The 20,676-nt window shown below is 36.0% G+C and overlaps 4 protein-coding genes across 4 annotated transcripts; 1 reads left to right on the forward strand and 3 right to left on the reverse strand.

The window, feature by feature from the left end:
* The first annotated feature begins 1,451 nt into the window (after nucleotides 1-1,451).
* Nucleotides 1,452-6,459, forward strand: LOC126755674 (early lactation protein-like). Its single transcript, XM_050468408.1, has 3 exons — nucleotides 1,452-1,505; nucleotides 5,919-6,128; nucleotides 6,189-6,459. Exons 2-3 carry the CDS (start codon nucleotides 6,053-6,055, stop codon nucleotides 6,368-6,370), a joined length of 258 nt encoding a protein of 85 aa, XP_050324365.1. The 5' UTR covers nucleotides 1,452-1,505; nucleotides 5,919-6,052; the 3' UTR covers nucleotides 6,371-6,459.
* A 1,354-nt stretch (nucleotides 6,460-7,813) lies between these two features.
* On the reverse strand, nucleotides 7,814-8,694 carry LOC126755660 (histone H1.1, embryonic-like). The gene is made up of 2 exons (XM_050468391.1): nucleotides 8,608-8,694; nucleotides 7,814-8,534 (listed from the first exon to the last, which is right to left on the reverse strand). The coding sequence occupies exons 1-2, from the start codon at nucleotides 8,608-8,610 to the stop codon at nucleotides 7,893-7,895; spliced, it is 645 nt and encodes a 214-aa protein (XP_050324348.1). The 5' UTR covers nucleotides 8,611-8,694; the 3' UTR covers nucleotides 7,814-7,892.
* Nucleotides 8,695-9,452: 758 nt separating this feature from the next.
* Nucleotides 9,453-15,688, reverse strand: LOC126757609 (uncharacterized). The gene is made up of 5 exons (XM_050471635.1): nucleotides 15,588-15,688; nucleotides 15,292-15,519; nucleotides 15,059-15,188; nucleotides 10,040-12,009; nucleotides 9,453-9,845 (listed from the first exon to the last, which is right to left on the reverse strand). The coding sequence occupies exons 1-5, from the start codon at nucleotides 15,686-15,688 to the stop codon at nucleotides 9,527-9,529; spliced, it is 2,748 nt and encodes a 915-aa protein (XP_050327592.1). The 3' UTR covers nucleotides 9,453-9,526.
* Nucleotides 15,689-16,283: 595 nt separating this feature from the next.
* Nucleotides 16,284-18,848, reverse strand: LOC126755654 (serine-rich adhesin for platelets-like). Its single transcript, XM_050468383.1, has 4 exons — nucleotides 18,716-18,848; nucleotides 18,346-18,642; nucleotides 17,190-18,115; nucleotides 16,284-17,100 (listed from the first exon to the last, which is right to left on the reverse strand). The coding sequence occupies exons 2-4, from the start codon at nucleotides 18,636-18,638 to the stop codon at nucleotides 16,445-16,447; spliced, it is 1,875 nt and encodes a 624-aa protein (XP_050324340.1). The 5' UTR covers nucleotides 18,639-18,642; nucleotides 18,716-18,848; the 3' UTR covers nucleotides 16,284-16,444.
* Nucleotides 18,849-20,676: the final 1,828 nt, after the last annotated feature.

Genomic DNA, 20,676 nt, shown 5'->3' on the forward strand with positions numbered 1-20,676 from the left:
TTGGAAAATCCTAAACTAGTCCTCTAATAGTAGAATTGAGTTAATTTGTGCCAAAGTTTGCAACTAATTGATACATGCAAGTATTACATACATAAATATCACTTGTGGCTGATGCAGTAATAATTCTAAAAGCTCCACATGACAACTTACATCCCTTTAATCTTAACTAACACACAAATGCGATTATTATTGATGTGAGTAGTTCTTATGGGCTTTGTCATTTCACAATAATATTTAAATTTATATGTATCTTAATTTATGCTTAAGTATTACCATAGCTCCATTAGCTGTGGGAAAATCTGTGGCGAAGCATTTTTGTTGTAAGCGCTTGACAAGCGTTTATTTATTGCACATTTCCGTCATCTGAAAGATGAAAACATTTAAATATATTTTAGCACCCACACACTCGAAAATGCTTATGGTTAATTTAGTGGGTGACGATTGCCGGCAAACAATTACACGAACTGTACGAGCACGGGAAAGGAGAAAAGAAACCCGAATGAATGAAAAGTACAAGTAGAAGACCCCTTATCTTACAATCCGAAAGATTTTAGGTTTTTGGTGCTAGATGAGTTATGGGAAATGCGAATTGTAATGCCGGCGAGGACCCAAAATATTGTATCAGAAGGTGAATTAAATGAGAAAGGGTAAATATTTTTAATTCATATTGAAAGCGAACGCCAAAGCCTCGAACTTTTATGTTCTATTTCTTGATGGTATCAAACATGTTAGAAATAGTTCAAATCGTGGAATGAAGAAAAATATACTCAAAAATTTATATTTTCTATGAAGAAATAGCGCTACTACAAACTAATCTGCTTTTTTTAATAACGAGAGAACTGTCCGTCAATCATAGTACGTTCGACCAATAATTTAGAGTCTTGAAAGTTCCCTTAACAAAATTTAGTAGAAACAAACGAAAAATTTATTATGTGGTTGCAAAAAAAATATCTCTCTTCCTCTTCATCTTATTATCAGTTTTATTTTCACTCGTAGGCATTGCCAAGAACGCGTCTAACAAAACAATAGGAAAAGGCAAGAAATGTCTTAAACAATATGAAGGTATTTTGAAAAAGACTACAAACTCTGAACAACAGCTAGAAAACAAGAAACAACTGTCATGTACATAGACTAGTATATAAGTACATAATATATAAACTACTAGATCGTCTGAGCATAGCGCAGATAAGACTGCGTTGCAAGTTAGAGGGCTTCTGCTGCCAAAAGTGCAATGTACACAGCAGATCAAGCATACATACATACCAACATACAACTACTTTTGTTTTAAAATTAGCCAGACCAACGAACTGAAACAATAAATGCTTTGGCATGTGCATGGGTTTTTGCAATATATTGACTCCTCGGTTTTATGCATTTCTGGGTCTCTGGGTTACTGGGCATTCGTTAACGATCTCTGCCTCTGCCATCGGTCAAGTGCAAATTTAATTTTGAATTTTGCAAATTCGAAAATTTCTTTCATATACAAAACAATGGCTAACCTTTATGTAATTTTCAAAATAATTTTTGTGGTTTTAGTGGTATCCATTAATTAGTTATTCTGGTGTTGGAGCAATATTTAAAATTTCTATGTAGTCGCATAATGTTGTGTGTGTATGTGTCTGTTTGCCTTACTGCCGAAAGTATGAAGCGAAAGCTACTAGAAATTTGTGTAGGCAATCGACTATATTTGCAAAAACGAAAAAAATCATATACATAGACATAGCATGAAAGAGAATTCTGCACTTTGGTAAATTCGTCAAGTGCTGACATTGAAATCAAACTTAAAATATTTAAACAATTTTCGTAAATATTAATTTATGTCAGTGAAATTTATACAAGCATAGACACAAGTGAAAAGCGCTACGGCTAGAGATGTAGTGTCAGGTGCGCAGCGTTTGAGTTTAGTAACCACGTAGTAAGAGGGTTCGAGAGAACCTCAGTATGGCCTGTCCAGTAAAGAGTCAACATTATCAAATGTTTTAATTTTAAATTGCCATTATTGTATATATTATATATATGTAGATAATTTTTTCTTTTTTATCAAAACAAACAAATCAATAGCAAAGTTATAGAGACGATGCAATGTTAACAAAGTTTTAAATTTTCTAATGCAAAAAAGTCATTAATCATTTAATGAAAAGATGAAAAAAATTATAATAATAATAAAATCCCTCTCACGATTTTTTTCATAAGCGTTTATGGAAATCTTTAAGAGGATAATCTCGACTCATCAAGACACTTCTGAAAGCCCATAAAAATATTTATTGAAAACCTCCATAACTCGAAACAGCTCTTCTAAGGTTACCCGAAATCGGTAGATTTCCCATATTTCAAAACTTGGAACAAATTTTCTAAAGAGACCCAGTTCTTAGAATTAGAAAGTTCATGTCAAAAAAAAAAGGTATTTAAAACACATTTCATACTCTTGCAACTTGCAAAAGTCAAAGCCAAGGAAATATTTTAAGGTGTAAGACCAATCATATAGAGCAAAGGCAGCCGGATGTTCGAAAATCCTGATATTAGTTATATAGGGGCTAGGCTAAGTTTCCGCTCAAATTTATCTATTTTAGGCATAAAGATACACTGTTATGAATAAAACACGCTCTTTTATTCTCATTGGGATAACTCACATATTGGCCGATATATGCGGTACAAAGTCACCGCGAAGTTCGAAAATTTTTATATTAAGTATATGGGGGCTAAGGGAAGTATTAGTCAAACCATTTTTGATATACAGACAAACCATTATAAGAGAATGATTATCCCTTAATTTAAGTTATATATATCACACATTGACTGACATTTTCGATCAAAAGTAAACTATCGGTACTGGGGTCCACATATTCGGTACCTAGGGTCTTGAACAGTTTTGGTTGGATTTGCGCAATTTTCTGCCCTAAAGTGGCATACACTAAAGGCATTATTAGTGCACAGTGTAATCCCATTATATCAATTGCTTCTTGATTTCTGTACCAGAAAGTGAACGAATCAAGTGGAATTTAAAATTGTGGCTTATGGGATGTAGGCGTGGTTGTTGTCCGATTTAGTCCATTTTCACAAAGTTACATAAGTAGAATGACACGTACTAATTGTCGAAATCGGTTGGTCGAATCTGGAGATATGCGATTTCACCAAAAAGTGGGCGGTGCCACGCCTATCGGCCAATTTTCACACCGACTCGCATAAAGTCCTCTCATACCATCTCGGTGATAAAATTTAATGTCTCTCGCGTATTCAGTTATTGACTTATCGCGCTTTTACTAGATTTTACAGTACCATTATATGGGGAGTGAGCGGGGTTATCTTCCGTTTTCACCCAATTACTCAAATTCGGTAGAAGTTCTTATAAGATTTGTACTCAGCTGTGGCTTAAATGGTTTAGGAGTTATGTGCTTTAAACTTATTAGAGGGCGGGGCCACGTCCACTTTTTCAAAAATGATCCTCAGCACCAACTTACAGCTTTATATCTTAATTTAGTGCTTAGTTAAGGCACTTTATATACTTTCGGTTAATGGCGAATTGTGGGCATGACAGTGATTCGATTACGCCCATTTATGAACTTTAATTTTTACTAAGAAACCCACATACCAAGTTTCATCGATATATCTCAATTTTTACTCAAGTTACAGCACGGATGGACAGGCAGACAGACAGTCAACCGGATTTCAACTTTTCTCATCTTCCTGATCATAATATATAACCCTATATATATCTCGATCAGTTTTAGGTGATACGTACAACCGTTAGGTGACAAAAACTATAATACTCTATACCAACTGGTTTCAAGAGTGGACTATAACAGAAAAAACGTTAACTTCGATTGAACCGAAGCTATAATACCCTTCAGAACTGTGATTGGTCTGTTTTTAAGCTATAGTGACTCGAACAGAACAATTACTTCGAAGATTGCACTGTTGCCTTGGACAATAAGCCATGCCAAATATCTCGTCACATGGAATTAGTTCTCATACAAGCACCTGATTTAGATCATTTAGTTTGTATGCCAGCTTCTGTAGTGGTTCCAATAAGTGAGCAGCTTCTTTAGGAGAAGAAATGTGTGCAAATTTTCAGATCAATATATCAATTACTGAGGAACTAGTTCCTGTATATACCCACAGACGGACATGGCTAAATTAATTCAGCTTGTCACGTTGATCATTTATATGCATATTTTATAAGATTTCCGAGATTTACATTTGGTTCACAAACTTCGGGACAGGTTTCGTATACCCTGTTCAGTGTATAACTAGTTCTTCCTCTCCGGTAACTACTTCCCGAACTACTTTTAAACTAATGTGGACACAAGTCAGAATATCACAGTGTCTCTATGCTGGTAGAATTCTTGGCAAAACGTGCTGACATGCCAATTTGTTATTCTAAACGTTTAAGCATTTTCATACGTCAATATATTGTGCTCTCATTTAAGTGTCTTAATTTTTTTTATTTTTTTTATTTGTGTGTTTTAAATTTACTTATCATAATACTATTTCGCTGGATTGTCTCATTTGTGCCAGCGCATCGCCATTTTGAAAACAAACATTTGACCACTTTACCGTTATGTATTCGAATTGGCAAACACTCTGCGGCGATTAATCAAAATGTTGACAGAATTTGCGAAATTCTATGAAACAAAGTCACTAAAAGCATGCAGTGAAATAAATTTACTTAAAACTAGTCGTAAATCAAAGAGCATGAGTTTAAAGTAAACATATTTTTTATACATTTTAGAAAGAAATTAAGAAGGTAGTGTTCTGCTCTTGGGAAGTTCAGCTTCAGAGTCGCATACTTCCTTTAGAAAGTTAAGCTCACTTTTGATATCTTTGCTGCTTGCAATCTGGAGCTTATAATGATGTGAGTGAAAATATATTCTGTAATTACTTTATCTTATTTGTTGCATATTATTTTGAATGCTGGCAAAACCACCAAAATATAATTTTTAAGGACAAAACCACCCTGTAAAACTCGGGTTTTCACATCTTCCAAGTGTTTCCAGAAAGAAAAGTTTTTATTAGTGTTTCTATTCACATGTTTCCGTTGTTCTCTCAATGATTTTAAAATCACAGATGATTTCGGCCAATATCATAAAGCTCTATCTTGAATCTCTTTCCGACGTTTAACGGCAGATCTAGCCGAGTGAAGTTATTTTTTTATATTAAATTAAAGGACTAATAGACCTTAATCTATCACTTATTTTCGAAAATTGGTTTCGATTCTAGAAAGTGAAATCGATACAAAAATCATTTTTAGTTACCTATCATGATATAATAGGACTATGTTATTATAATATGTACTCCTAGACATAAAGAGTTTTTAATTGAACATATCGAAGATTATGATAGTTTATTTCATCTACTTGAAAAAATATTTTGTTAATTAGGTTTTGTAGGAAAAATCTAAAATATGGTCTCTGTAAACCCAACCGTTTAAAAGATTAACGGTTATTTTCTATGGAAAAAACTTTTTTTCTTATTAATTTTATAATGTGAATTGCATAGTTTTTGATATAAAAAACTACGATATTTCGATTAAGTTAAGCGTTTACGAGAAATCGTCAAAATCCAGGGTGATTCATATATCACCCAAATCTATCCATATATCAATTATATCGAAGAATGTAATCCATCTGCAAAAGATTTATTTTCTCAATGTTTGCTTTGATAAAAAGCATATATCCTCATGTTCGATACATTTCATTCAGTCTGACCTCACTTGTACCCATATGTTTATTTGCTCTGTTATGAAAAAGATATGATGCGCTGTATGAAAACAGACCTGGTTTATTAACCGGAATGCATAACCACATGTGTGTCTGTTGTTTTATCATTGCTGTATTATTGTGTTATCAAAAGCCTCGCCAACAGTTGATAATTTTTATAAACAAATATCAAATATCTTTTAATTATTTTCGCTTTCACAGTTGATTAGCGATTAAACTTGCCTCAGTTGAAAATAAGCGCTACAGGTGGTCGGAATAGTAGCATTAATGCTGGAAAATTTTAAAACTGAAAACTAGTTACTTATATATAAAAACTTATCATTAAATATCCAGAAATGATGACAAAAGTCATCTTATTAATAATAATGATTATTTGCGCTTTCAGCAGCTGCAGTGCGGCCGAAAGACCAGGTTAGTTTTTTTGGTAATCTTATAAAAACATTTACTGTTATTGTATTATCATATATTCAGCACACTGCTTACAACCCCATCCACAAGGTCAGGGTCTTTGCGATATGCTCATCAGTGGTTTCTACTACAATGCCGATCAAAATGCGTGTGAGGAGTGGCAAGAGAGTGGTTGTAATGTCATCGGTGGTCACACATATGATTTACGCGAAGATTGTGTAAACGAATGTGTAAATGTTAATTAAAAAGTGTTTATTATGATTACTTCTCAACAAAACTTTGAAATGTAAAAAGCACAACTATGGAATATAATTCAATTTGGATAATAGTTCAATACTTTTTGGTAGGTTCAACTAAGTTAAAAAGGTGGAAGCAGGTTAAGTATATGTGTCAAAAACATGCTTTGTAGAAATAGCAGCGGTAATCCAACTGAACCTTCTAAGTGTGTTTTGGAAAAGTGAAAACGATTTTTATAACGTCCGCATTTATGAGGTGTCAAGACACTCACTTTATGGAATAAGATGAAGACTCACAACAGAAACGAAATAAACCAGTAAAATTTATATAATTATTTTCAAATAAATTTAATCCAACATCTCAGACATACATATATGTAAACATAGTGCCAGGAACAAAAACACTTTTCAGCAATTTTCTGTCAAACTTGAAAATACTTTTCAGTTGTTCAGCGGAAGTCTTACCTCACTTATGTGCTATATGAGGTACAAAGACGCCTCAAATAAGTAAAAGCAAGCATATGCATTTGTACTTGTGGCACGCGATGAAATTCACGCGACTCATTAATACATAAAACAAATAAATTCTATGAATGTATACATATATTCTGTACTAAATATTGTATAAGTATACATACCGAATACATGGTATGTATCTTAGCATGAGAGTTTTTATGTTCATGTAGATTTAAGTGAATGAGCACTTGTGGCAATAATCTAGTCGATTTCGAAGCAGATTTATGTGTGTTTATATGTACGAGTATGTAATAAAAATAGAATATTCACAGGCGCGTTTCTCTTAGATTATTGCCGAGCTAAAGCCGCAAATAGCTGAAGCGACAGACTGTGCCAACAACCAAAACACCAACGTATATACATACTTAAATATCTAAATACATAAGACACTTGTTCTTATCGTCCGTAACCCAGCAAACACGAATTCCTTTCTGCAGCACACATTCGCCACAGAGCCACATTTGTCCAAAAAGGAAAATAGTGGCTAAAAGTATAGTATGTTCTAAGAAGGAGAGTTCGTTGCTATCGGTAGGTATGATAACTTTCAGGAAGGTTACAAAGTTTCACAAAAAAAAATAACGTAATGCCGACACATCAAAAAGCCGACAAAATTTAAATATGCACATGAAAATATATCAAAAAAGCCGACAAACAAAAAAACGTAATAAATGAAAATGCGTGACGAAACTGAGTAAATTTAGCCATGTCCATGAGTGTCTTTATATACGCGAACTTGTCCCAGTTTACGAGATATTGACCAGAAATTTTGCTCACTTTCTTTCCTTCAAAGAAGCTACATGTTTGCCGAAAAGACCGATATCAGATCATTATCTACAAGCATATAGCTGTCATCCAAAAAAATCTAAGTCCAGAGGCCTTATTGTGTAACTAGATTCGAAAAAAATTTACTCGAATTCGGTAGAAAAAGTGGTTTATTTTTATAAAAAATATAGTTTTTTTTTCCGCCGTGATTTTATGTCTTGAGGCTACAATCACTTCAGCGATGTGTTGCTTTTCAAGCGTCATTCAGTTTTCTCACAACATTGCTCATTTCTTGCTTCGGGTCCTCGGTGTTACAAGCAGTTGCATCAATGGCGTTTTCGCCGCTCAATTGTGCGTCTCGTGATCTATCATTCAATTTCATCTCTTTCATTTGTTTTCTAACTTTTCTTTGAATAGCTTTTCCGATTCTGAGTCTACGTTTTCGTTTATTGATATTTGCCTTCCTGACTTTACGTTTTCGTTTATTGATATTTGGCTTCTTTTTGTTCCGTTTCTTTTTAAAAACGCGCTTTGTGAACGGTAAACGAAATGAACCGCTCACGCCAACTCCCTTTGTACGTATAAGTTCACCCTTCTCGAGTGAATTCCTAATGTAACGCTTGACGAAGTAAAATCGCTTGTTCGTATGCGTAAAGGAGTAGTTTTCTTCAATAAATTTTTTGATTGCCATAAACGAGACGCCAACACGTGGATTACGCGTTAGTGTTTTAATAGCTGTTTTTACCATTGTTTTCGATGCTACCGAACGTCGTTTGAGATAAGGTCTTTGCATCGGCTGTATGCTCATTTTCGGCTCAGTATGGTTTGTCCCCGGCATTAGTGCACCGATTTGAATCCAACTGTCAGAGAATACGTCGATTGAATTCTCCGTTGCCTGGTTGAGAAAGATAATTTCGTGGCTTTTATAAGTAAGGTAAATATTAAAGGTTGTTTGTAAAGCTTCGTACCATTTCGTTTCTAATTTCTTAATTAAAATTTGTAGAAAAAATATGTCTTTGTATAAGTAAAAATCTTTCTGAAGTATTCAAAAATATTGAAAATATTCACTTTTTATGTGTTTTACATATTTTATTAAACTAAAGTTTCATGGAAAAGAATTTTTTGTTGCCAGTAAAAATTGAGACAGTTGAAAGGATTGTACAATGAAATCTTATCTTGGAACGAGGGGTTTGCGTAGGACTCAATATTCAGTTCCGCTTTCGTTCGACACATTCGGCAATATATATTAAGGCTTGAGTCTGTTAATACCAACATTTGGAATTAGTTCGGCGATTCCCATCGCCATCGCAGCCACCCTACAGCCCGGATGTGGCTCCATCAAACTTTTTTGTTTCCTTGCCTGAAAAGGCCGATGAAAGGCAAGCAGTATGCACATCGGCTCTCAAGGCTATTCTGGCGAATGCCTTCCGTGACACCTTCAGTGCTTGGAAATCGCGCTGGCAACGCTGCATCGACGCAGAAGGAGACTATTTTGTAAGTTTTTTATAGAATTATAACGATTGGTTCAATACATTTTTTTAAATCGATTCAGTTCTATTACTTTCCAGACAAACCCCGTATATGGTATGATAGTCTTTTATGTGATGGTGCTCGGAATAATTTCGAAACGTTTAATATGGAATGAAAGAAACCTACAGTAATTTCTTCACATAAAATATTTGGAGAAAAATTTTATGAATTATATTTGTTACAGTTAGATTTTATTAGAAATTGTTAGAGATACATACATACACATATTTATATAGATGACGATTTAATTGATTTTCTTGAATCCAATTTTCACAGTGTTTAGTTTCTATATCATATAAGCTATAACCATTTTAAGTTACTGTATAATTTCAAAAACCTTTTCTGAAATCCCTGCAACTAGTTAATTTTGGAGAAACGATTTGTCGCAATGGACGAGGTAATGCTCGGATTCCGCTTTGGTAAGGGTGGTGGCGAACACGGGCTCATGGCATATGGATTGGGCACGCAACGCTCCTCTTCGACATTTCGACTGTATTGCTTGGGCAACTCATATTGATCGTCTATAACGGAAAATGGCGGCGGACCAAAAGAACTCTCAAATAATGTGGAAGACGATTTGATGCTCGATAAACGCTCCAAATTATAATTCGATACGCTGAATGGCGGTGGTGGTGGCAAGGACAACGGTGGCATTTCCGAAGCTGCTAGTGTATGCCTGCAAACCATAATATTGCAGATAAAGTATTTGCGTTTGAAGTAGATTATAGAAATATATAGAAGTATATAGCTTTATTTTATTTTTTTTTTTGGGATTCAATAAATCATAATCCTTAAAGTTGCGTCTTCCATCTACCGTCTATTCTTTCTGACTACAAAAGTGTTAATATTGCGCAAATATATCATACTTACTTTGTTGTTGATCGTCTACTGAGCGGTTCCTTTTTAATGGAACCCATACTCTTCAAGTATTCAGATTCTTGTTCCGAACGCTTTACAACCAAAACATTCTTCGATCCCTCCAACAGTTCCGGATATGTTTTGATGCCGAAATAGGCAATGATTCCACCAAACAATGCCGAGAGTGTAAAAATCAATGACAACATGCCCAAAGTGAATTGTTTATCATCCAGCGTAATCCAAGTATTATCTAGTTCCATTATCAAACTCGGCACATACAATGGCAGACAATTGAATGGCGAAATCGTTGTTTGCGGTATTTCTAACATGCAGAAGGTATAAGTAGTGTTCTCACTAAGTTTGCTAACCAATAAATATGGTTCTTGATACATCTCGCAATGATACTCGATATTTTGTGCTGCCTCATCGACATTCTCAATACTAGCCACTTCATTCTGGCGACTAAACCATATCATATTAATTTTCGGTTGACCAGTGTAATCGTTTATCAACACTTGCACTGAATTATTCGCTAACAAAGTCAACTTAAAATTATATGTTGGGACCTCAAATTTATAATAGGCCATTGATGGATTGTGGTATTCGCGTTTGCTCCGCAATTTCGTTATATTAGTAATCCCGACGTCTACCGAGGTAGTTTTGCTCGGATACTGCGTGAGCAGTACCGTTGGGCTTTGCTCCAGCTTGACGGAATTCGCTACGATGTCTTCGCTTATGTTGGTTTGGTTAAGTTCAGACACAGCTTTAGATTCCGACGAAATAGCTGCTATCGAGCGTTCGGCAACCATCGAAGTAGATACCGCTTCACTCTGGTTTCCACTAGTCAAAATGTGCAAGCAACGCAATTGTATTGTATTTAAATCCTCTGCACTGGAACGACTGCTGGAGCCATCACTATCTATTGGTGTCAATACTCCATTGCTACTCGCGTTTGACGTTGCAGTTGTGGTGTTGTTTAGGGTGTTGCTTATGACAGTAGAAGTGGAGGGCTTATGTGTGGTTGTTGTGCTAATCGTTGTAGGTGTTGTTTGGTGCATTGTAGTAGTAAATATTGTTCTTTTAGTTGTTGCACTTGGTTTAGTTGTTTTTGTGTGAATGCTAGGCACCCTATTATGAATTGTGGTGACCAGCGGTTCGTAAGGCTCGCTCTGTTCATTTATCGTACAATTATCATCTTTAGAAATCAATTCATTCAACGGCTTACCATGTTGAAGTTCAGGAGACTGACAAAAAATGCTGCTTAAAAATGCCTTACGGTATTTCCGATAGATTTTAGCTAATTCCAGCAATTCACACACACAATCCCACTTGTTGTGTGCCAAACTGATCAGCGTGCGCTTCGAGTCCAACAATAACGGTTTTAGCGCAGTGCCTGAAATAGTGGTGATTAAATTTTCCGATAGATCAAGCACTTCCAGAACACCACTCAGGTCGTCAAATGCATCCGCTTCGATAGCAGTGACTCTCGATTGAATCATGTGTAGATAGCGCAAATTGGGCGTGGCCCGAAACATTTGTCGTGTTAGTGGGCCGTAAAAGAAATTTTTGCTTAGGTCGGCATATTCCAATTTCTCCAACATACTCACACCGAATATAGTCTCTGGTAATATAGTCAAACCGCAATTCATGCGCAAGTGCATCAGTGTCGATTGAACTGGCTGGAAGAAAGCCCGATTTATCTCGGTAAGTGGTGTGTCGATGATTAGGTAACGCAGCGAGCGCAAACCTAGCAAGGTACCACTACCAACTTTAGCCAATTGCAGGCCACTTAACGTCAAGAGATATGTGTCCACGAAGAGCGGTGAATTGAAGGCGCCACTTTTAATGCGTGTAATGTTGCTCTCACTCACCACCAGCTCATAGATGGACTGGTTGCAATCAATCCAGGAATTTTGTAAAACACCATTAACAAAACTCTGCTCTCTGATTAGTAACGCGTCGAAAACGGTACAAGTGGCAGCCTTTGAGTGAGTGAAGAAAGCTTTAGGTCAGTAATTTGTGTTCAGCGATTATATATTTTGAACACTAAAATATCAAAATCTTCAAATAATTTGAAATATGTAAGTAATAAAATATATTGTTAACGAAATTAGAATATTTTTTTCGTAACTTCTACCACCAATTGGTTTTTTTGAAAATTTTAAAAAAGTTGGGTTATGTTATGTACACTTTTAAGCTCTTTAATATGATCTAGTGAAGTGTGATCGCTAATAATTAGCCTCTTAGCACCATAAAAAGAAGTGCGTAGGAAACAAAGGGATTTTACTATGATTACTGTAAAACCTACAAGGGACAGCACAATAGACACGCTGGAAAAGTTAAAGTGAATCACTTTATATCAAGCATATACAGGGTTTGTCCGGAAAGTAATACGACTGAGTCAATCTAAAAAAAATGATTGAACCAATCGAAACAATTCTTTAAAAACTTTTAAAATAGGCTCCTTCTGCGTCGATGCAGCGCTGCCAGCGCGATTTCTAAGCATTGAAAGCATCACGAGAGGTATTCTCTGGAATAGCCTTGAGAGCCAAGGTGCATCCTGCTTGTTTTTGTCGTCTCAAAATGCTTGCTTTTCATCGGCCTTTTCAGGCAAGGAAACAAAAAAAGTTTGATGCGGCCACTTCTGGGCTGTAAGGCGGCTGCGGAATCGTTGTGATGCCGGCCTTGGTAAGATAGCTGTTCACAAGAAAGGCGGTGTGAGCCGGGGGGTTGTGGTTGTGCAACTTCCAATCGGCTGCGATGTCTTGTCGTACCCGATTTACCCTACGTTTGAGTCTCTTGAGGATTTCCATGTAAAACTTGGCTTTGACGGTTTGTCTAGGAGGAACAAATTCATGGTGGACGATGCCTTTGATGCCAAAAAAGACCATTAACATCGTTTTCACTTTGAACTTGCTTCATCAGCGACCTCCTCCCGGTCCTCCAAAAGGGCCTTGTACTACCGAAACACACCACTTATTGCTAAATCAACATCTGGGTAAGCCTGTTTGATCATATCAAAGATCTCTGTGGCAGATTTACCGAGTTTCACGCAGTATTTAATCGCGTACCTCTCTGAGTTATGACAGAAACACGTAGCGCGAAAATGTCTGTCCTGACTCTCCAGGTGCGCGGGACAACTGACCAGCCGTTCGTTAGTTAGCTAGGAACGCCCTCTATCGAATCCAGTCGATGCGCGTACGCCCCGAAGTACAGACCCGGCGGATGAAAATCAATACTATTACTTTCGGGATAAACCATTTATTTAAAATCATGATTCTTCTATCATACAAGTTTTCAGTTCTACTTTGCAGTTTTCAGCATTTCGTTTTTATACTGTGGAAAATGTTGTCACAAAGTATAAAAGTTTTGTTTACCTAACAGTTGTAAGTCTCACCAAAAACTAATCGACATAGATATAGGGTTATATACATATACATATATATATAAATGCTCAGGATGACGAGAAAAGTTGAAACCTAAGTGACTGTCTGTTCGTCCGCCTGTCCGTCTGCTGTGGGCGCTAACTTAAGTAAAAATTAAGATATCTTAATGAACCTTGGTACACGTTTCTCTTTGCAAAAAAGTTAGGACGAGTTCCGACCACTGCCACTCCCACTAAACGCCGTTAACAGAAAACTTATAAAATGCCTTAACTAAGCACTGAATTAAGATATAAAACACTTGGTACAGAGGATTGCAGTAGCAAGGGGCACCTGTGGACAAATATTTTAAAAAGAACTGGTTGTGTCCCCGCTTTTTAATAGGTTTATTGTAGATATCTGCTAAGCCACCAAAGCTTCCAAAACCAAATTCGCCTAGAACAAATATTAGAAGAACTCCTACCGACAGTGTGGAAATAGATGAAATTGGATGGAAACCTCGCCGACTCCCCCTATAACGGTTTTGTTAAAAACTATCAAATCATCAAAAATATCGGTCGATCTGTCAATTATGTTATTTAAATACAGAGAAAATGTTTCTTAGATAATAAACCGTATGCAGCTGAAGGACTTTCGTCAGCTTTGATTCCTGTAAGTTGCAAGAGTATAAAATGTTCGGTTAACAATAAATAAAGATTTACTATACATTTGCAATGCTCGAGTTGATTATTTGATTTGAAAAATATTTCTTATGGAAAAATCGCCGAATGTAGAGATGAAGAGAGATGAGATGATCTTTGGAAATATTTCACCAAAAATAATATGTTCTACATTCTCTTTTTCTCTCTTGCCATTTATTATTTTTAGTACATTTGTTCGAATATTTTTTCTCTCCCACATACTATGAATACTGACAAATTTCCCTTCTGTTCCTTCAATTATCTCAAAAAAAATCAATTAAGCAGCTTTTGCCTATTTTGCATTGACAAAAGAGTGTTGCTGGCTTATCTATTATCCTACATCTATCGTTAAACGAAACCGTGAATTGACACCACAATCAACGTAGTATTATCGATAATAAATAATTTCAATATAACAGTTGTTGTGTTGGCGCCTAAACGTAGACGATAAAGGCTACTGAATCCAGTATTACTACATACATTTGCATAATTTTTATATAATGAACAAGCCTCTCAGTCTTTGGTATATCGATCTGAAATTTGGCATACGACTTTTCCTATCCAAGAAGTTGTGTATTTGGCAGAATAGACGATATCGAATGAATATAGCATATATGTAGCTGCGATACAAACTGAACTACTAAATACATGTCCACGTATAGAAAAATTCTTTATTTGATGAGATGCTTTAACGGAATTTTTAATGGATCATTGCGCAAAGTAACTGTAGAATCTCCCTAGAAATTGTTCAGATCGGACACTATAACATATAGCTGCCATACAAACTGACCGAACATAACCAATATCGTTTTACATCCTTTTATGTTATCAGAGCTATACCTATGAAGGTTATTATAGATCAAAGCTACAAGCTTTTTAGCTTTGAGTTCATTGAAAATTAACCATTTTCACGTTTAAAAAGTTATGATTATTTGTTAACTTGGATATATTTTATCACTAATTCTTACCGTAGTAGCCTCATAAAGCATTTCGTAGAAATAAAGCGCGTCCATACAAGATATCCTGCAATTAATTTCTCTACATCCGTTTCTGTCTTCCGCAACATCCGAAATCTGTAGAGCAATAGACCTGGGATAACTGTTTTTTTATTAGTTTATTGATTACTTTTTTAATGTAAAAGTTCAAGAGCCTTATTTCGCTTTGTATAAGTATAAGTAAGAGAAATTTGCTTAAAGCCTACCTGACGCTTTTGTTCAAATTCTCTGTCGTTGTCTCCTCATACGCGTCAGTGTGCTCTGTTACGTAATCAAATTCATGAGTTTGATTGAAATCTTCATATCTATCGAGATTATTTCGCATCATAATCCCCACATAAATGGTGCACGCTATAATGCACAAGCCGGCGGTGAGGAGCAACCAGGCGGTGACCTGTATGCAGATATCGCTCAGAAAGTATGCTTTCCAGCAGCTGTTATGAGAAATTTCGACAAATTATGAGTATGTTAGTCGTAAATATATTCAATACTCAATGTCTACCATGTTTTCGGTTTCTCCTCTTTGCCACTTTTATGCACATTCCTAGCTTGTGTGGCACGTTTAGGTTTAACAGGCGCATCTTTGTTTTCGGCTGATGACATTGCCCGGTCGCGTAGCTATTTAATACTGAACTAACACTAGAAAATCGGCGATATTAAATATTGTGTACACACGATTATTTGATTATCTCGCAGGAGCTGATATACCCGTCTATGTGAATATTTACTTTCGGCATTTAATAGTCTATTGGTTTTTTTATCAGTGCTTCGTTATCTTTCCTTCATATCGAACTGATAACCATATAAAGAATATATTAAATTTGCATTTGATTAATATTGTGTACGCTCAGATGTATATAATAGTTACTAATTATGTCTGTTCAAAACAGTAAAGGCTTTTTCTCGAATTTATATCAAAACTGAATTTTAAGTAGAATCCTGTAACCATAGAAGCCCTAAAGTACGACTTATTTCAGAAAGTGAAAACTTCCAACGAATTTTTGCGTATGTAGACTGTATTATCGGTTTCCTGACCATTTCCATATATATATAGCTTTATAGTATATTTCGGTGCTGTAACTAAACATTAGTATAACCAATTGTATTATATAATATAGACAGATCTGGTTCTAGATTGACCTGATCCACCAGAACTCTTTACTCCCCAATATTTTTCATTACAAAAACAAAAAAACACTTGAATAATGCATATATTTTTATTGTTATTTTACGTATGTAGACACTTTTTTTAGAATATATTAAGTCGACTAATATGAGGGAGAAAAGTATGGTAAATACTGTTTTGGGAAAACACGTTTAAAAATAGAAACTTCAAGCAAAGTGTTATGAGTTATGTTGTTACCATCGATGAATACTTACTGCACCCGAGGAAGTAGAAACAGTTGTTTCCTCAGCACTATCATCTGAAGTTGTCGGCATTATAATAGTGGTCGACGATGAAGTCGACAAGGTCGGAAAGGTTGTGTTGTCGTTTGCAGTGGTAGAAAACGTTGATGAAGTTTCTGAGTGAGACTCTGTTGTGTTAATGATAGTGGAATCTGAAGTGGTCGACTTTATACTTGTTGTAGGGGATGAAGTCGACAAGGTTGCGTTCTTGTTTGGAGTCGTAGAAGAAGTTGATGGAGTTTCTGAGTTACACTCTGTGGTTTCTGTGGTTTCCTCACTACTATCACCAGTAGTTGTCGGCGTTATATTTGTGGTAGAAGATGAAGTCGGAAAGGTTAAATCGGCGCTTATTGTTGTAGTAGAGTCTGTGTTACCCTCAGTCTTACCACCTCCAGTAGTTGGTGTTATATCAGTGATTGATGTGGGCAAGGGTGAGGTGGTGATTGTATTTGTAGAAGAAGTTGAAGTTGCTTGACTGATAGGTTCTGTCGGTTCCCTAGTCGTATAATCTGTGGTTGTGACCTTTATTGTTGTCATTTCCACAGCTATAGTTTTAGTGGCTTCTATCGAAGTTAAGGTCGTCATAATTGTTGTAAGCGTAGTTCTGCCTGAAACAATCAATGAAGTGAAAAAAATGTAAGTACTTTAGTAAAAGCTAATTGTTCACTAATTCTCATCTAATATACGAATTTCTTACCATCACATATTACTTGCGCAAAACGGATTTGTGTACCCTGCAGTTCTGTTGGTGTTGCACATACGGTATCAGCCGCAGAATTATTTTTTATTTGCTTCAGGTACTCTATGATTTCCATATTGTCACAATCGCATCTCCACATATTCCACCCCAATTCCATGTTAATTCCTATGGGAATAGCAGCGGCTAGGAGCTCACCGTCCAGCGTCTGTAAACGATTATATCGCAAATCGAGCGATTTTAGTGTCGACAATATGCCAGTGAATGCGTTTTCGGCGATTGTGCTCAAACTGCAATTGGCCAGCCGAAGTTCCTGCACTGCTGATAGTTTTGCGAATGTATTACCGGTAAGTGCGTCGTTAAAATTCGTGCCGCTCAAATCGACATACGTTAGTTTACTGTAGACGGTGGTGCTGTTACCACCCAACCACTCAGTGGGATCATGTATGATGTTGGAACAACATGATTCCTCTCTTTGTTGCAACACTAAATTGTTGAGACTCGCAGCCATTGGTTGCAAGAAATTACTAGCGCTGAAGGGCAGAGTTTCCTGCTTGAGCACATTGAACAGTTGGAAATTTTCAACAGTTTCCAAACCAAGAAACGTTTGCGCGTTCAAAGCTTTTAATTGCGTACCAACAAATGTTAAATTCGTCAATTTATTCAGAGTTTGGTAGTTGAAGGCATTATCAACGATCGTGTCGAGTGTGCAATTTCGTATTGTTAAAGTGGACATCTTGAAACTCCCTGAGAATGTGGATCTGCTAATAGTATTTTGGTTGAATGTGCAATTCTCTATGATGACGTCAAAATATTTATTTCCGCACCAATCCAAAAAGTAATCGAATTCATAGTGGAGATCATATATGGGTCCACCTACACAAACTAATGTCTTACACGTGCTGTGGTCTGTGCATTGGAAATTCCTAAATTAAAGAAAATGTTCAATTATTTGGAGGACATAATCTTGTTAACTCTGTAATCTGGATGTCACATTTATTGGTTAATAAATCCGGAGAATGCTCGGAACTGGAGAAATATTCTTCGGATCGTTGTGAATAACTTTTCCTATGAGGCTATTGGTCTAAAACCAGTTTCGAGTCAGCGATTTTGTTTCTTTGGAATAGCTAAATTATGTGATTCTGTATTTGCTTACCTGGTCGCCGCCGCTGCCTGAGCATCGTTATAGTACTTCGTAGCAACACCCACCGCATCTTCCTTTTCTTCGCCCCTACTTTCACCATTATGAATTCCATCTTGCTTCATCGGTATGCCGTAGTCAATGCTAGCGATAGTGGTTACGTTCCTCATTGGACCTTGTGCTGCAATTGCATCGTCGTCATCTGAAGCTGCCCCGACCAACTCAAACGATTCAACCGAATAGCTCGCTTTACTCAGCACCAAGAGGAATAAGAGAGCGATGAGTAGTGGCATAATGGAAACTTTCATTAAGCTGTGATTTAAAGAAAGAGATTAAAAGACAAGTTGAAAATTTTATACAAATTACAATTCAGCGAAAATCTTACTTTCTTGTTATTATCGATTTCGTTATTTATACGAAGAGAACCGTTTTAAAGATTATTTTAACACCCTTTATAAAAACTTGAGTTCGGATATATCCTTTTGTTTTGATTGCCGTGATTTTTAGTTCACAGTTATTCATTTAACCACTCCCTACAAACTGATTTTTCATATTCGATTTCTAATCGCAAGTACCAATAGTTTTTCATATTTAATTTATTTGTTGCAAAATTAATAATGAATTGCTTATCTGCGTTGTAACAAAATGACTATTGCTTGATTTAAAGCTGGCAATTGGCTGATAAGTGGCACTCAGTAAACCAGTAGGCAATGTAGAAAATTATATTTTTCTAAAATCACCGCGTGAAAATTTCCAACAGGAAGACCATTAATTGCATGACAACGCAGAGAAATTAGCATATCTTATAACCAAGGGTTCTTCTCTAATAAGATTTATCCTAATTCCATTGAAAATTGCATCAATTGAGGCATCCAAGATCTATTGTGTTCCCAAGTTAGTCCCATTAAACCACTTCTCTATGTTTAATAAAGTTCTTTACATATTTCCACCTTTTCTGTAAAATTTACTGAGATTGGAACGTTAGGAGCCGCGAAAGTTCTTAAACAGCTGATGGTTGGTCCATTGGAAAGTCGTTTTATCTTCTTCAAATTTTACAATTCCAGACTAACTACTTCGACCTAATTTCAGGTTCAGCCTCCGGTTTGAGACTTAGTGTTTTCACATCAAATTTATTTGAAATCTTCCATTGTCTTCTTTTTTTACTAGTAATGTTATAACAAATCTAATGGAAATTAAGTTCAATTAATTCTCAAATAATTGAGACTTTAATGAGGGCATTAAGGAAATAGGCTCTCACCGCCTTTCTTGTGAACCGCTACCTAACCAAGACCGGCATCTCAACGCTTCCGCAGCCGCCCTACAGCGTAGTTGTGCCCCCTCCGGACTTTTTTGTTTCCTTGCGTGAGAAGGCCGATGAAAGGCAAGCATTTTGAGACGACAGCGCAAGACAAGCAGCATGCACATCGGCTTTCAAGGCTATTCCGGAGAATGCCTTCCGCTACGCCTTCAATGCTTGGAAATCGCGCTGGCAGCGCTGCAACGACGTAAAAGGAGCCTAGTTTGAAAGTTTTAAAAGAATTGTAACGATTGGTTCAATAAATTTTTTTATATCGATTCAGTCCTAAGTATTACTCTTCGGACAAAACCAGTACATATAGTATGTACTTGCCTTCCACAGAATGACTGAAATTTGCAGATCTGCAAGTTAAATATTTTAATATAATACATTCATTTAATCTGATATGAACTAACCTAAAGAGGAATTGTTTTGGTTTATTCCTCATAGCTCAATATTATCTACCGTGATATTTTATAGCACGACATTATTTTTTCAAAACAACTAAATAGCACTGGTAATTAAATGAAAAGAGAATGCCCCTGTCATTTGTAGTAGCTTCTAAAGATAGCTATGTCTTGACTATTTGTTGCTATTGTCTGTATAAGCCAAGCTCTCCTATTCATTTTCCATTACATCCACTGGATCTAGGCGTAATCTTGCATCTGCAATCTTACTCTCTATATACTCTGTATCTGTGACGTTTCGATTGCGGTAAGGGCTTTCGAAATGGCATATGTATAATAACTAGTGCAGTTCATTCCATCGTAGCTATGGGTTGCAGATCCACCAATATTTGGTGGTAGTGCAGGGGTTCGATGTGAACCAGAAAAACAGGATTTTTTCAAAATTTCTTTCCAAATCAAATATATCCACATGAGTTCAGTTTTTTCTTATCCTTTTTATTTTGCATTAAAAGAAAACAATAAGTTTATATATTTGCAGTATATTTTATACATTTAAAATATATGTATATATATTTTAATATATGTATAATTTTTTTATATGTATATATATTTTAATAGGTCAAGCCGATTAATATGAAAACA

Source organism: Bactrocera neohumeralis, chromosome 4 (genome assembly GCF_024586455.1).
Source record: "Bactrocera neohumeralis isolate Rockhampton chromosome 4, APGP_CSIRO_Bneo_wtdbg2-racon-allhic-juicebox.fasta_v2, whole genome shotgun sequence".
Taxonomy (NCBI): domain Eukaryota; kingdom Metazoa; phylum Arthropoda; class Insecta; order Diptera; family Tephritidae; genus Bactrocera; species Bactrocera neohumeralis.

Bases quoted from the DNA above. Each gene is read 5' to 3' on its own strand.
- LOC126755674 (XM_050468408.1), top strand. From the start codon at position 6,053: ATGATGACAAAAGTCATCTTATTAATAATAATGATTATTTGCGCTTTC. The intron at 6,129-6,188 runs GTTAGTTTTTTT...TCATATATTCAG, and splicing joins CAGTGCGGCCGAAAGACCAG to CACACTGCTTACAACCCCAT.
- LOC126757609 (XM_050471635.1), bottom strand. From the start codon at position 15,688: ATGTCATCAGCCGAAAACAAAGATGCGCCTGTTAAACCTAAACGTGCC. The intron at 15,520-15,587 runs GTAGACATTGAG...TTCTCATAACAG, and splicing joins GAGGAGAAACCGAAAACATG to CTGCTGGAAAGCATACTTTC. The intron at 9,846-10,039 runs GTAAGTATGATA...TATGGTTTGCAG, and splicing joins AGTAGACGATCAACAACAAA to GCATACACTAGCAGCTTCGG.
- LOC126755654 (XM_050468383.1), bottom strand. From the start codon at position 18,638: ATGAAAGTTTCCATTATGCCACTACTCATCGCTCTCTTATTCCTCTTG. The intron at 18,116-18,345 runs GTAAGCAAATAC...TCTTTAATTTAG, and splicing joins CAGGCAGCGGCGGCGACCAG to GAATTTCCAATGCACAGACC. The intron at 17,101-17,189 runs GTAAGAAATTCG...TGATTGTTTCAG, and splicing joins TGCGCAAGTAATATGTGATG to GCAGAACTACGCTTACAACA.